The sequence below is a fragment of the Mustela nigripes genome, chromosome 18, assembly GCF_022355385.1.
Source record: "Mustela nigripes isolate SB6536 chromosome 18, MUSNIG.SB6536, whole genome shotgun sequence".
NCBI classification, from domain to species: Eukaryota; Metazoa; Chordata; class Mammalia; order Carnivora; family Mustelidae; genus Mustela; species Mustela nigripes.
The window spans coordinates 22,715,110-22,730,945 of record NC_081574.1 but is presented as its reverse complement, the minus strand read 5'-3'; the positions used below and the strand labels follow the sequence as shown (position 1 = coordinate 22,730,945).

Below are 15,836 nucleotides of genomic sequence, written 5' to 3'. Positions count from 1 at the left end.
TCCCCAGGGTCCTTCACCCAGCCACCCTCCCCTCCCTCCCCCAGCAGCCCTCAGTTTGTTTCCTGAGATTAAGAGTCTCTTCTGGTTTGCTCCCTCCCTGGTCCCATCTTGTTTCATTTTTTCCCCTCCCCACCCCCCACAACCCACCCCCCATTCTTTTTCACATAGCACAAAAGGGAACATACAATCTCATCAGGATCTAAAATGTACAAATTAAAACACAGAACATTTTTGTCCATTAAATCAGCAACCAGTGGCTTTCTTAAGGACAACATGCAATGCCAAAGTTCCAATAAAACTGTCAGCGCTGTAACTTGTTACCGTTCTCTTTTCAATTTGGCAAGTGACTGCAATTTCCTTGATCTAGTAATTTTGAGAATTTATAATAAGGGAATAATCCAAAATACAGGGAAAAAGTGTGTACAAAACATGTACAAACATGTTAACACAAATTTATAATATGAAAAGTTGGGATCAGCCTAAAATTCCAAGATGGGATGTGACAGAATAAATTTTCACATATTTCAGTGAGGACATTATGCCATTTTAAAAAATGGCAATAAACCAATGATGGGCTATTATGTGCGGGAAAAAAACTAGAATATTTGCATGTTGACTATAACCAGGAAAAATAACTCAAAAGAAAATCTGCATGCAAACTGCCTATATTAGTAGGGAGTGTTTTTCTTTTTTCCTTTCTCTTTTTGTTTAGTCTCTATTTTCAAATTAGTATGGTTATCTTACTTTCATGGGGGAAAAATCTTATGAATTGAAAAACTATTAGCAATTTTACAATCCTGTTTTATAAAAAGGTAAATTTTAGATTTCGTAGAATTCCAGATTTCTTAGAATTCTCTCAATAGTAACGAGAAAATATTAACATTATTTCCTTATACAACCTCTTCTACTGCTATTTTAGTCCCATATTTCTAAGATTTTCGGCAGCTGAGAGCACTCTATTGTCGATTAAGTCAAGGACCCTCATTTTACAAGTGGGAGGGTCTCTGGTTCCTGACCAATTAAAAGATTACGGTGAGGGGCGCCTGGGTGGCTCAGTGGGTTAAGGCCTCTGCCTTCGGCTCAGGTCATGATCCCAGGGTCCTGGGATCGAGCCCTACATGGGGCTCTCGCAGGGAGCCTGCTTCTTCCCTTCTCTCTCTGCCTGCCTATCTGCCTACTTGTGATCTCTGTCTGTCAAATAAATAAATAAAATCTTTAAAAAAAAAAAAAGATTACGGTGAGATCTTACACTTTATTAATGGAATAACTCAAGATTTTTAGCCAGCAAGTCAGGGTTCTTTCTTTCATAATAATGGTCTTCAAATTCTTTTGACCATGGATCCATCAGTAAAAAAAAAATCATTTGAGACTGATATGCATATTTACTTATATATTTATTATTAGCTACTATATATGAAATCTTACATATGAAATGTTCTACATAGAACACAGAGTGGTCACGGAAAGCCTCAAAGATAAGGTATCATTTGAACAGAGACATAGAAATAGGAAGGAAGGTACCTGGCCACACAGTTATCTATAGGAAGGATGGTCCAGATCAAGGGAAAATACCAGATTTCAAGACCCCCAAAGGAGAAACATGTATATTGACCTATGGGCAAAGAGACCAGTGTGACTAAGGCAGCACTGAAGAAGGTCCAAGAGGCGGTGTGGGGCCAGGGCACGTGCAGCCTTGTAAGCTATGGTAGAGAACTGTGTTTCTACTCTGAATGAGCTCACATATCAAAGGAAAGTTCTGAGCAAAAGAATGATATGGTCTTGCTTATAGGATAGAATGTTGAAAATACAGAGAATAGGGAAACTGGTTGAAAGAGCTATCAGATATAGAGTGGAGAAGTTTAAGTTGATTTTAAGGCCTCTAGCTTTGGTAAAGAGAAATTCTGCAGGGCTCTGAGAAGGGAAGGTAGGTAAGACTGTAAGTAGTAAAACCCTACTGGAGACTGCAATGTCTCAGACAAAAGAGATGACTGAGACCCTGAATTACAGTAATGGTATGAAAAAAAAAGAAAGAAAGGGGAAAAAAGGCGGGGTGGGGTGGGGTGTTGGAACCAAAGAAGAAAAATTGGGAAGTAAAAACATCAGCAAGATTTAGATGTTGGGGGGTGCCTGGGTGGCTCAATGGGTTGATGCCTCTGCCTTTGGCTCAGGTCATGGTCCCAGGGTCCTGGGATCGAGCCCCGCATCGGGCTCTCTGCTTGGCCGGGAGCCTGCTTTCTCCTCTCTCTCTGCCTGCCTCTCTGCCTGCTTGTCATTTCTGTCTGTCAAATGAATGGATAAAATCTTGAAAGAAGGAAAAATAAGGAGTGCTCATTTAAAAGAAAAAAGAAAAAAAAGATTTAGATGTTGGGGGAGGGGCAAGAAAGCAGGAGAATTCCGGGCAATAAAGCGAGATAATTCCTGGCAAGGCTGCCAAGCTTCCAAAAGGCTGGGATGTCCAGAAGGATGAGCTGGATGGCAGCAGCATTAACCAGTGTAAGAAACAGATGAGTCACGGTTTGGGGAAGGGAGTGGGGGTGACTTCAGCTTTTGACGTGTTGTGTTTGAGGTGCCAGTGGACTAAGGAGCTGCGTTTGGCAGGGAAATACCTAAGTTGGCAACAGGAGAGGTCAGAGCTGGAAACAGATTTGGGAATTGTCAACACAGAGATCATCTATGATGCGGAGGATGAGATCACCTATGAAAGGGGTTTGCATTCTCCTTCTTACTTATGACTAAGATCAGTATGGGGGTAAGGGAGATAACAGGAAAGAAGTAAACGTGGCAGGAGAGGGGGGGGAGGTAGGAAAAACAATTAGTAGAGAGTAGAAGAAAAAAAGCCTACATGTAAAGCATTTTAGGCCAAGCATACCACTAATTCTGTGCAAATATCTGTGGTTTTATTTATTTTTTTTTTAAAGATTTTATTTATTTACTTGAGAGAGAGACAGTGAGAGAGAGCATGAACGAGGAGAAGGTCAGAGAGAGAAGCAGACTCCCCATGGAGCTGGGAGCCTGATGCGGGACTCGATCCCGGGACTCCAGGATCATGACCTGAGCTGAAGGCAGTCGTCCAACCAACTGAGCCACCCAGGCGTCCCTGTGGTTTTATTTTTAATATCCTTTCCCAAGTCATATAGCATATTTATTGGGCTTTTTGACCACAGCTGCATTTTAAACAGATTACTTCAGGGAACAATTTGCAGTGATGCCTAGACCTTTCCTTTTTCTCTCTCTCTCTTTTCTTTTCTTTTTTTTTTTTTTTTTTAACTTGGCCAACTAAAACTCTACCATTATTACTGGAATAAAGTTTATTTCAATTCAACAAACACGGAGTGGACTAAGTGCCAACAATACAGAAATGAGTAAGACACAGTCCTTTGCTCCAAGAATGTTTAACAAGGTGAAAGACTCAGAAACAAATACTTAGAATGATCTTTTCAAAGTGCGAATTTGACCATATCACTCTACTCAAAACCTTCCGTAGCTGAGAATGCTGTTCTCCCCCCCCCCCACCCCCCAATATCCACAATTTCCTTCAGACAGGGTTAATATGGTAAACATGGCCACTGAGAATAAAGACTACATCCCCAACCTTCTGCATAAAGAATGTGGCTATATAATTAAGTTCTAAAGTAAGTAGAAAGTAAGTTCTAATATAGAAACTTCCAGAAAGCATCCTTAAAAGGAAGGACATTTACTTCTACTCCTCTATCCTAGTTTCTCTGACCCGCTGTCTGGAAGGTAGACATGATGGCTGGAACTGGAGCATCCGTCTTAGGCCAAGAGGTGATGTTGGAAATGGAGGCTACACATATCAGAGCAAGAAGATGTGGACTAGCTACAGACTTTGAATGTAAGAGAAGATTAGTAATATTGTTATTTTATTGTTGTTGTTTCTGGTGGTTGACAGCCAACTAATCGACTATTAGTATGATAACTGGTAATTATAATATAGCAATGTCTACCATCAGCTCTGTCTGTATATTGATCCATCCACCCTGATGTCAGACTCTAAAGTAGAAATGGAACACACAACAGTTTTAATATTGGATATACAATACTCACGCAGTGCAAAAATATTTGCCAAGTGAAAATTCAAGTATTTACCAACAGACATGTTAATATAAACAAATCACTATACTAACTAAGCTTGAAACATTAATAAAAAGACATAAAATCCATTCTTCAGACATCAGTGTTATTGGTTTCTAACTTTAGGGTAACTTTATTAATATTTTAACTTACTTCTTTTGAAGGATTCATTGGTAATGTAAAGATAGTTTTCCAGTATGACCAGACAAACATTGCAAAAAGTAGATGATAAGCAATCAGGCACACAACTAAAATGAGAAGAACATATTATCATTATAATATGCAAATACAAATTGAAACCATGGTATTCACAAAGATCTAGTTGTTCTAAGTTAACCAAATTCTTTAATAATTTAATTATTTAATGTCCCATGAAAGGAAACCTCTCATCTCTAGATAGGACCATCTATTGGCCAAATGGCTATAGGGACCTTTCCTAAATTATAAAAGTAAGGCAGCTATGCCTTCAACTATAAGTAATAAACACAGAATTAAACAAATAAATGTTAAAACATTTAGGTTTTAAGAACTTTACTTCACTGACAAAGGATACCAAAGGCAGTTCCTATTTGAGAAGTTGTTTGCTAATTTTGCTTAGCTGTAGTCAAATGTGTTGGCCCTGACTGTTTAATGACTACATAATTAAACAAAGACCATCTGGACAAAAAGGATTTCCTCCAACAGGAGTTCAAGTGTCTTGTTTATCACATGGGACAATTGTTAAGAAAAGCATACTTTTTTCAGGCAATGTATACAAACACACTTTGTATAGTGTTTTTGTATGGTGAAATGTTGTACTATGCAAATATAAAATATTAATTTTGTATACAGTGACAATGATCATTTCTGAATAATGCATTAATATATAACTTAACTCTGTAAGACACAGTTGAATAAAACATGCTAATTTAAAATACAGCACGTTTGGTATTTTAAAACTGTGTGGCAATTTTTTAAAAAAATGATAATACTCTTCATTTATCATTTATCTTCTTTTTAAAGAATGATGATACTTACAGAATCATTTAAAAATTCAATTGTCCATTAAGGCACTTAAATCAGTGTGAAATGACTAGAGCTAATGACATTTTCCATGAACACTATGGGTGACTCACGTATGGGGTAATACTCTGAACTGAAACAGGAAATTGTTGATATTCCTATATCTCAAAGCCACAAGAATCTTTGGCACCATGGCTACCATTTCAAGGGAGAGGTCTTTGCCAAGCGTCTGAAAGAATTCAGTCTTTAACCCCATCTTGACTGCACAGTCTCCAAGTATAATTTATTAATTCCAACCAAATCTAAATGAATACTATTTTTAAGAACTCTCTTTAAAATTTATATACAAAACAATAATAAAACATAGCCTACCTTGTTCCCCAACGTTTTCCATGGACACTATAGAAATAAACAGAAAAAAAGAGATAATAGATTATGACACTTATGGCAAACACAGGGCCTGAAAGAGATGTAGGGCTACATAGGTTAATAATTTGGCTCCCCTTCAAACCAACATTCTTGAAATATCTGTTCGACTTTATTTAGAGGAGAGGTGAGCGCTGTGGGAGAGAGGGTGAAGACGGAAGGCTGGTGCTTGCATTCAGCCTGGGCTCTGCTGGCATTTCAGCCCTGAATACCACACAGAAAACAAAACTCATTAGGCGTGTTCCGTGTAGGTCCTCGTCCTGTGTCGATGGTGTCTTAGTCTTCCTTCCAACTTGAGGTTCAGAGGAAAGCAGTACTCTCCGGGTCACTACATTTCCAGAGACATTTATTGCTCTTTATAAGTTGACAACTGCCTAATTAATACTCTAGAAAGAACGAAATGTGTCCATGGCACATACTCTTCTTGCCAAATTTCTCTAAGTATAACTTCTTATACCCAATGATGAGTAGCTCCCTACGGTACAATGAGAGAGGCAGGCAATGTGCCTGAGAAAGTGCCATCCCTTCAGGGCTGTTGTAAACATCCCAAGGTAGATGAGAACACGAGATTAGAGGACACAAGATGAGGGACCACGTAGCTGAAAGAAGCTAGGACAAGAAACCGTACTGAGGAATTCTATACTATATACTTGTTCTATTTCCCATTTGGTCTTCCTCCACGTAGACTAAAGTCATTTTTGGAAGTTTTGGCCTATCTCAAAGTTGGAAGCTGTAGTGAGCAGAGATTTGGTATTGCCTGGGATATGATTTAATTGCCTTAAGAAACACTGGATCTGGAGGGTAATGTTGTGAAAGATATTTTAAGATTACCTGAGCCAACACACCTCCTTCTATAGAGCTACTGAATGTCAGTTTAGGCATTTCTAGAAGCAACAGAAGACTGTGGGTTGTGGTACTGTCCATTCCAGTATTGGATTGATCTAAAGAATTATTATAGAAGTATAGGTTCCTGAAATTAGCCTCTTCGTGACTTCTACCTATGGTATCTAGGCTTCCAATCTGCAGCAATAAACAGAAAATCTAAATGACAGACTTTTACATAAAGTTATTTGTATCTCCCTTAAATACTCTTTTATTCCAAGTAATATATGACGTCCAGATCACACACCAAACTTGATGTGGCTCCTTTTAGTGCTTCCTAGGCTCTCAATTTCCTTTAACATTTCTAATACCCATGATGGGACAGACACAGATGGTGACATGATAAATGAAACGATAATCTAGTAAATACATATCATATTAACATTGTGGGGTACGATTTTAATTTTCACTTCAAAAGTATATTTGCCTGGGCGCCTGGGTGGCTCAGTGGGTTAAGCCGCTGCCTTCAGCTCAGGTCATGATCTCAGGGTCCTGGGATCGAGGCCCGCATCAGGCTCTCTGCTCAGCGGGGAGCCTGCTTCCTCCTCTCTCTCTCTGCCTGCCTCTCTGCCTACTTGTGATCTCTGTCAAATAAATAAATAAAATCTTTAAAAAAAAAAAGTATATTTGCCTAATTTTATCTTGGATCAGCCTAACTTCTTTCTGCCCTGTGGCCTACAGTGATATTATTTTGCTTTAGAGATTTCTAACTTTCCAATATTCCTGAGAACTTAAAACTCTTCCCCAACTAACTGGTACAACTAGGCAACAAAGACTGATTTGTTGAAAGATCCTAAGGAATCACAATGCTTTCCTGGCACTTACGGTGTATAGGAAGAGAAAAAGTGGGGACAGTAAATTATTACCTGCCTCGTCAATAATGATCCTGTTTGCCGAGAGCAAAATGATGGCCTTTAAGGATTACATCTTGGAATCTGGAACCATCATGGACACTGAAAAGCTGGTAGACTGGGTTGCCAGTTGTGTTTTCCAGCTCCCCTGCCCACCTATTAATCTCCTCTCTCATTACTCATTCCTCTAAGAAATGGAATGGGGCATCCCAGAAAAGCTGACTAGTCAGTTATTAGTTCAGAATTGACAAGAGTGAGACTTTCTGTTGCAGTATTTAAGAAATTCTTGGGGAGGGGGAGCATCCGGGTGGCTCAGGTCATGACCTGAGGGTCCTGGGATGGAGCCCTTCATCCAGGTCCAAGTTCAGTGGGGAGTCAGCTTGTCCCTCTGCCCCTCCCCCCTGCTCATATACACACACTTTCTCTGAAATAAATAAATAATATCTTAAAAAAAAAAAAAAACTCTTGGGTAAAGATAAAATATGTAAAACCCAAGTTGAAGACTGAGACTATCAGCCAAAGTAATAACCCCTAATACACAAAGGATGAAAACTGCTTCTTGATTCAAACCTCACTTGAATAAACATCCTTAAAAGTATGTATATATGTGTGTGTGTGTGTGTGTGTGTGTGTACATATATATGTATACAAAAGGAAGAGAGAAAGTGGGGATAGTAAATTATTATACATAGAGAGAAACATACCCTCCCTTATCTCTTTGGCATGAATTATAAGGCGATCATTTAATACATGGGTCAGTAAACTACAGTCCTGTTCCAAATACAGCCAGCTACCTATTTCTGTAGATAAGTTTTTACTGGAACACAGACCCACCCATTCATTTACATGGCTATTTTTGTGTTACAATGTCAGAGCTGGGTACATGTGACAGGGACAGTTTGGTCTGTCTTGCCTGAAAGATTTAACATCTGGTTCTCTATAGAAAAAGTCTTCCAACCTTTGTATATTAGTCAGAGTTCTCCAGAAAAACAGAACCAACACACATACACACACACACACACAGAGAGAGAGAGAGAGAGCGAGAAGGGAGTGATTGATTTTAAGGAATTGGCTTACAGGATTGTAGGGGATGACAAGTCTGAAATCTGCAAAGCAGACTAACAAACTGAAAAGCCAGTAAAAAGTAAATGTTGCAATCCTGGGTCCAAGGCAGCCTCAAGGCAGAAATTCTTTCTTCAGGGACGCCTGGGTGGCTCAGTCAGTTAAGCCTTTACCTTGGCTCTGGTCATGATCCCAGGGTCCCAAGATGGAGCCCTGCATCAGGCTCCTTGCTCAGCAGGGAGCCTGCTTCTCCCTCTGTCTGCCATTCCCACGGCTTATGTCCTGCCCCCCCCACCCGCCTCGAAGTAAGAGAGACAGAGAAATTAATTAATTTCTTCAGGGGACCTCAAACTTTTCTCTTAAGGTCTTCAAATGATTGAATGAAGTTGGTCCACACTGTGGAAGGTAATTTCCTTTACTCAGTGTCTGTTGGTTTAAACATTAATCACATCTAAAAAATACCTTCACAGCAACATCTAGACTGAGACTAAACAAAACAACTGGCCACCACAGCCTACACAGGTTGAAACAAAATTCGTAATCAAACCCTGAATTTAAAATTGAGTTTTTTTCTCTGGAAATCTACTAAGAAGATATGTGTTCATCTCTTACGTCAGTTCTCAAGAGAAGGTTATTATTTATTATATACTTATAACTTATTATAAGTAAATCAATCAGAACTACAGCTAGCAACTTAACTACAGTACAGCCTTATGCATCTGCTAGATAATAAAATCACTTATCATACTCTAAACACCTGCTACCAATAATCTCACCCAAATTAAGTTTATTTATACACCAGTATGATTGTTTAGGATGCTATCAAATCTATTCTCTAAAAAAGCTCTAAAAATATTAGAGCAGATTTAGTCTTATTGATTTAAATTCAATCTTGATTTAAAGCAGGGGATCATCTCAAAGATCATTCTAGTCTTATATTTTTAGGACTGATTTTTAAAAATTTGGCTTTGGTGATTATACATTAAGAGCTGGTTGTCAAAAATGTTATCAGTTGATAAAAAACAGTCCAGCAAACTGCTGGTACCTTAAATCTTGTTCAACTTTGAGTCATGAGTACATCCAAAATCCAAAACTTCAGATACTAAAATACGCCCTCATAGTAGGAAAAAAAGTACTTCCCCCCCTTAAATTAGCAAAGAACAGTTATGTAATTGTTGCTAGAACAATGTGGTTTTTAGGTACTTTCATTGCAAATGTGTTTGCTGTGATCCTTCTAGTTCTTAATCTGAATTTTCTTTTTTCTTGCCTTTAAATTCAAACTCTCTTTTTTCGGAGGAATAACTTATCTACACTGCATATACACAATAACTTTTCATTATAAATCCACAATACTATTTCCAAATTCAGTTCGACACAGATGCATGTCAGCTCCATCTATGCAGTCTGATGATGAAGAATGCCAAGAATAGAAATTTGGTTCTAATGAATGAATTGTAAGGACAACTTTATAGCCAACCTCTGGTTTTGGGGGGTTTTTTTGTTTGTTTTTTGAATTATCTTTAATTTATTTACTGAAAAACAATCACTAACTACACTATGCTGGGGCTCCCGGGTGGCTCAGTGGGTTAAAGCCTCTGCCTTCAGCTCAGGTCATGATCTTGGGGTCCTGGGATCGAGCCCCGCATCGGGCTCTCTGCTCAGCGGGAATCCCACTTCTCTCTCTCTCTCTGCCTGCCGCTCTGCCTACTTGTGATCTCTCTGATAAAATGAATAAATAAGATATTTTTTTAAAAACTACACTATGCTTATATTATTGAGGATAATACGGCAAATATTATTTCATCCCTCTGCTCAAAAAGCTTTAAGTTTAAGAGCTCATCTTAATTCGAAGTTAAAATGAACAAAAAACAAGAACATGGTTATTAAGGCATTCTTAATTAAGCAACGGAAGCAGCTCAAAGTCACAAAATTAAAACAAAAATAGTAGTAGCAGAACAAGTATGTTTTAGTATCTCCCATCCTAACAAAGTCTCTCCTTTGACTTTGTGTCTGGCTATCCCACTTTTCTGGCCTTTTCATAGGAAAACTGATTTTAACAATATTCCAAATGCACTGACTCTACCTTCTCCAGCTTCCTCTTGCTCCACTCAACCAACTCTAGCTGGACTTTCACCCCTGATCCCACTGGTCTCTCTCCCCTTAAGGTCACCAAAAACCACCTTTACTGCTCATTCTCCATACTCAATTACTTTAACAGAATTAATGATGCTCTTTTGTGTGTGTGTGTGTTCTTTGATTTTTTTTTAATTTTTAAATTTTTTTTATAAACATATAATGTATTTTTATCCCCAGGGGTACAGGTCTGTGAATTGCCAGGTTTACACACTTCACAGCACTCACCATAGCACATACCCTCCCCAGTGTCCATAACCCCACCCCCCTCTCCCTCCCCCCACCCCCAGCAACCCTCAGTTTGTTTTGTGAGATTAAGAGCCACTTATGGTTTGTCTCCCTCCTGATCCCATCTTGTTTCATTTATTCTTCTCCTACCCCCCAAACCCCCCATGTTGCATCTCCACTTCCTCATATCAGGGAGATCATATGATAGCTGTCTTTCTCTGCTTGACTTATTTCGCTAAGCATAATACCCTCTAGTTCCATCCACGTCCTCACAAATGGATGGACTACTATGCAGCCATCAAAAGAAATGAAATCTTGCCATTTGCAATAATGCTCTTTTTGAAACAGTTTGTCGAACTCACAGGGAATTCTCTGACTAAATTGGCCAATGGGACCACTTTGAAGTAGGATCCTTTGTCCTTTAGCTACTTTCCGGGAAGCTGTGGCTCATTTTTCAGGTATTACAGATCAAAATTTGGGTGGTAGGAGGTACATGACAAGTCATTCCCGTGAATACTAGTGACTCTGCTGCCAGACCATTTTAATGAGAGACTCAAGAAAATATACTACTCAGATCAATACTTCCAGTGGAATCCCAAGTGCATTCTTTTCCTCCTAAGAAATATTTTTAATTAACTTTCCTTATAACAGATCTACTTATATTTTTACATCTATATCAAACTGTGTTTTCCTTCATTATTCTCATATGTCACTGTAATTTGATTGACAACTGTAGTCCCTCTCTTCCTAACTAACCTCATCTCACGACACTCCCCTTCCTGTCAATATGCTTCAGCCACTCTAGGCTGCTTTGTTTCTTTCTTTCTTTCTTCTTCTTCTTCTTCTTTTTTTTTTTTTTAAAGATTTATTAGTTATTTGAGAGAGAGAGAGAGAGAGCATACTGGGGTTGGAGGAGCAGCAGAGGGAGAGAATTTTCAAGTAGGCTCCTTGCTGAACGTGAGGTCTGATTTGAGGCTCCATCCCATGACCCTGAGATCATGACCTGAGCTCAAACCAAGAGTCAGATGCTTCACCAACCAAGCCACACAGGCGACCCCAGGCTCTCTTGCTTCATGAACGTGCTAACATTGTCCCCTGTCTAGATCTCTGCACTTGTTTGGTAGGGAGACCTGGACTCTGGTCCAATCCTCCCAATAGGTATGACCTTGATCATGACATTCAGCTGTTCTGTACTTTGATTTTATTGTTTAAACAAAAATGTGTACTTTATCTTGACCGTTCCTCTGGCTCTAAAATTATCCTCAGTGCTACTCTGATGTATTATGAAAAATCATTGACTTTTACAAACCAAGGGCAAAAGTCACTTTCCAATTTATCAGGGGGTTTACAGGAGTAGTTTGGTCAAGGACAGAGTGGTAGTTTCTGAACAGAAACACAGAGTAAGGGTAGGACTTCATAATGAAGAACTTCCCAACACATGGCTTCCAACTGGAATCCAGACTAACCTCCCAATACCCCTAACCATACACATCATGCCAGGCAGGCTACGTTCCTCACTGGATCGTCATAAAACTGGATCCTTAAAAAGTCATTTTATAATAAGAAAGCCATGATCTCTTTTAAAATTTAAACCAATAGCATCATCACACACACACACACACAACAACAACAACAACAACAACCACAAAACAAAACAAAACAAAACAAAACAAAAACAGAAACAAAAAAACCCTTCCCATGGGTTTGCACTCAATTTAAAATAAAGTCCAATCTCTTTACTTAGGTCTCTAGGGTCAAACATGATCTGGCTCCTACTGACCTCTCCAAGATCACTTCTCATCACTCATCCTCTTGCTCCCTAAGCTGCAAAGAGGCTGGCCTTCCTGTTTCTAGAACAACGAAACCTCGGTGTCTTTATGCTGTCTGAAAAGCTCTTCCCCAGCTCCATTCTTGGCTAGCTTCTTATCATCTTTCAAGCTGCAATTTCAATGTCAGTTTTGCACAGAGGCTCTCAGGTCCAGTCTGCCCCTGCTATCATTATGATATACTGTTTCTTTCTTAGCACTTAGCAGGATCTGTAATTATTTTCATTTCTTTCTTTTCTGTGTCCCTCCCTGAATATACTGGCTCTGCTGGGATTGAGGTTTTTTCTTGGCCAAGTTACTTAGCCTCTCTGAGCCTTATCGCAATATGTATCTCATTGGGCTGTTTAGTTAATCAAACTAGGTAAGGTAAGTAAAAGCACCTAGAATAGAACCTGGCACTAAATATTAGGGGCTCAATAAATGTTAGCTGAATATGGAACATAAATATGACAAAAGAGAAAGTGTTAGGAGTTCCCCAAAGTTTGGCGTTAACTGTGTTATAAACAATCTGGAGAAAGCAGTATATGGTGCATTTTTAGCTGGCAGGAATGCTACAGTTTTCTGGAGAGAGCAATGCAAAGTCGGGGAGAACAAACTGCTGCAAGACTTTTGAGTGTGAATAAGCAAAAAAAGAAAAATTCAGGTGAATTACAATGTGGGCAATTAATATGAGAAAAACTAAACAAGTGATTTCTTTTTTAACTATATTTTCTTTCCCTACCCCTTCGAGAGCTCCTCTCCTTTTCATTTCTCCCCACCTCCCCATGGCCAGTCAAGGTTCTGATAGAGCCTGGCATGTACCAGATTCTCAGCATGAGGAGCTGTGTCATTGTGGTCAGACTCTTTCCCAGGTGTTTTTATGCACTCCTCCTGCTTCCAACCCAGAATTTATATCTAACAAACTATACTGAGCTAAACTATGTGCTAGAAATGAACAAACAACCATGCAAGATGGTTGAGGATTCCCTGGAGAATGGCACAATGCAACCTCAAAGACAAAAATGAACCACAGTAAGTCAGACAATTGTAACCAAGATACAGGAAGTCTCTTATATAAGACTAGGTTATGGTCCAAAAGATTATGCAAGACATTTGTCATCTGGGCGCTTGGACCTCCCAACTGGCCAAGGAAAGCTTTTCTGATGCATAACCCACCTGAAACAATATTGCAAAATTATAAATTAACAGTGTTACACAAATCAGCTATTCTGTGAAGGCAAGGCTTTTGAATTTGCAACATCCATCCATACTCCTCTCGTCTTCTCAGCAGGCTTTTACACCTATTTTCGGCCATGAGCTCCTGGATCAGTCAGCTTGGGAAGGCACCACACTGAGTGCCTTCAACACCACACAGCCTGTTTCTCAGTTCTGGAGTCTAGAAGTCCACAGTCAAGGTGTTGGAAGCATGGATCCCTTCATAGGCCTCTTTCTCTAGCTTGTAGATGACCGTCTTCTCCCTGTATTTCACATCTTTTTATCTGTGTACACATCTGTCTACATCCACATCTCCTCCCTCTATAAGAACACCAGTCAATGTAGATAAGGACCCACCCTAATTAACTTCATTATCTTACTTAAATATTTCTTTAAAGACTCTATCTCCAACTAGAGTCACATTCTGAAGTCCCGCAGGTGAGGATTTCAAGCTATGGATTTGGGGGAGACACAGTACAGCCCATAATGCTCTCCAGAATAAGACTGGAGCTTGAGCAGGGTGAAGACCGGTAGGGGTGAGAGGGCATTTGCAGGGCTGGGGGTGGGGCAAGAGTGAGATGTCAGGGAATGAGAAAAAAACCAAAGGAAGGGATAGTTTCATAGTTTCTTGCATGCTTACTATAGGTCGGAGATTGTGCTAAATTTTTTTCCATGTTTCTCTCTTTGAAACCTTACAGCAATCTGTAAGGGAGGTATTATTATAATTTTAAAAGTTAGGAAGACAGTCTTACAGAGGTAAAGTAACTATTCTAATGTTACTCAAGTCATAACATATGGAGCTAGGATCTAAATATAAGTCTGCCTGACTCCAAAATTCTTTCAAGGATTCCATGTGGCCTCCCGGGCTCTGCCTGCACCCCATGGGCTTCTCTGTCCAGGCAGTCATCCCTTCTTTGCTGCTCTCAAGCCCTCCTGGCCTGTTTAACACCATGCTACCCCCCCGTGACTTCTGATTCAGGATACACTGGAGAGCAGGGTTTAAAATGTCCTCTTTGTCACATCTCCTCCAGGAACTAAATGAAACATAACCTAGAAACAGATCATTTTACAAACTTTGGACACAAATTATTAAAATATTTGGTCATAATGGGGCACCTGGCTGGCTTAGGCTGTTATATGCCCAACTCTTGATTTTGGCTCAGGTCATGATCTCTGGGTCCCTGGGTCCAGCCCTGAGGTGGGCTCTGTGCTCAGCTGGGAGTGGGCTTGAGATTCTCTGACTCCTCCTTCTCCTGCCCCTCCCCTACTATCATGCTGGTGTGCTCTCTCTCTCTCTCTCTTAAATAAATAAATCTTTAAAAAAAAAATATATATATATATGGCCATATTTCAGGGCAGTACGTAGAGCTGGGCTTTCTGAGCTCTAACTTCAGTAACTGGGGAGGGAACAGAGCTTTGGGTTCCTGGGACATAAGGCAGATGCGGATACAGGAAAGATTAGTAGGAGACGGGCCAGAGGTTTGCTGACCTCCCTCCTCAGCAGTAGAGGGAAAGAAAGATCATTCTTGAGGTCAGCACTGTGCAGTGTCCACACTCCTAAGGTACATCTCACATTTGTAGAAACTGGCAATGAAGAGAGATGGAACATTCATCCATTCTGAAATCGTAATCTGAGGCTCTTACACTTACCCACATCTTCCAAGTTGGAAGTATTTTTCTCTCTCAATAACGTTTTTTTTAGCAACTTGACCAAATCGTTGTTCCAAACATCTAAAACTCTACAGAAACAGACAGTGTAAAATCCAGCTTCTCCAACTGAAAGCTGTGGAACATAAACTTAAGTCATGAAGAATGGAGAGGTCTTTCAATATGTCAGCTTTGAATGGGAGATAAAAATTGTGTCTCCTGAGGATGGTCCGCCAAAACTCCCTGCCACTTTTCCCTTGGCAAAAGGAAGGACATTCCTGAATCGTTGACTGTACTAGGCAGTGCCGTTAAATAAGGAAATCTGATCTCAGGGCTGGTCTCTTGATCTTAGTGTCCTCATTTCAAAGCTTACTCACAATGGAATCCTATAATCCCCCTGTCTCAAATTAAAAGAGAAGAGATTCCCGCTGCCAGCAAGCTGTGCAGGTTTCAGGGCAGATAACTTTACTCATCCCATTAGACAGAACTGTCT

General features: G+C 39.8%; 1 protein-coding gene across 1 annotated transcript in view; it reads right to left on the bottom strand.

Moving 5' to 3' along the window:
* ZDHHC2 (zinc finger DHHC-type palmitoyltransferase 2) overlaps positions 1 to 15,836 on the bottom strand; it is a 72,567-nt gene that overhangs the window by 42,357 nt on the left and 14,374 nt on the right. The window contains exons 2-3 of the mRNA XM_059384173.1: positions 5,467 to 5,493; positions 4,246 to 4,340 (exon numbers count right to left, since the gene is read on the bottom strand). Coding sequence (XP_059240156.1) covers positions 4,246 to 4,340; positions 5,467 to 5,493 — 122 coding nt within the window. The remainder of the gene's footprint in view (positions 1 to 4,245; positions 4,341 to 5,466; positions 5,494 to 15,836) is intronic.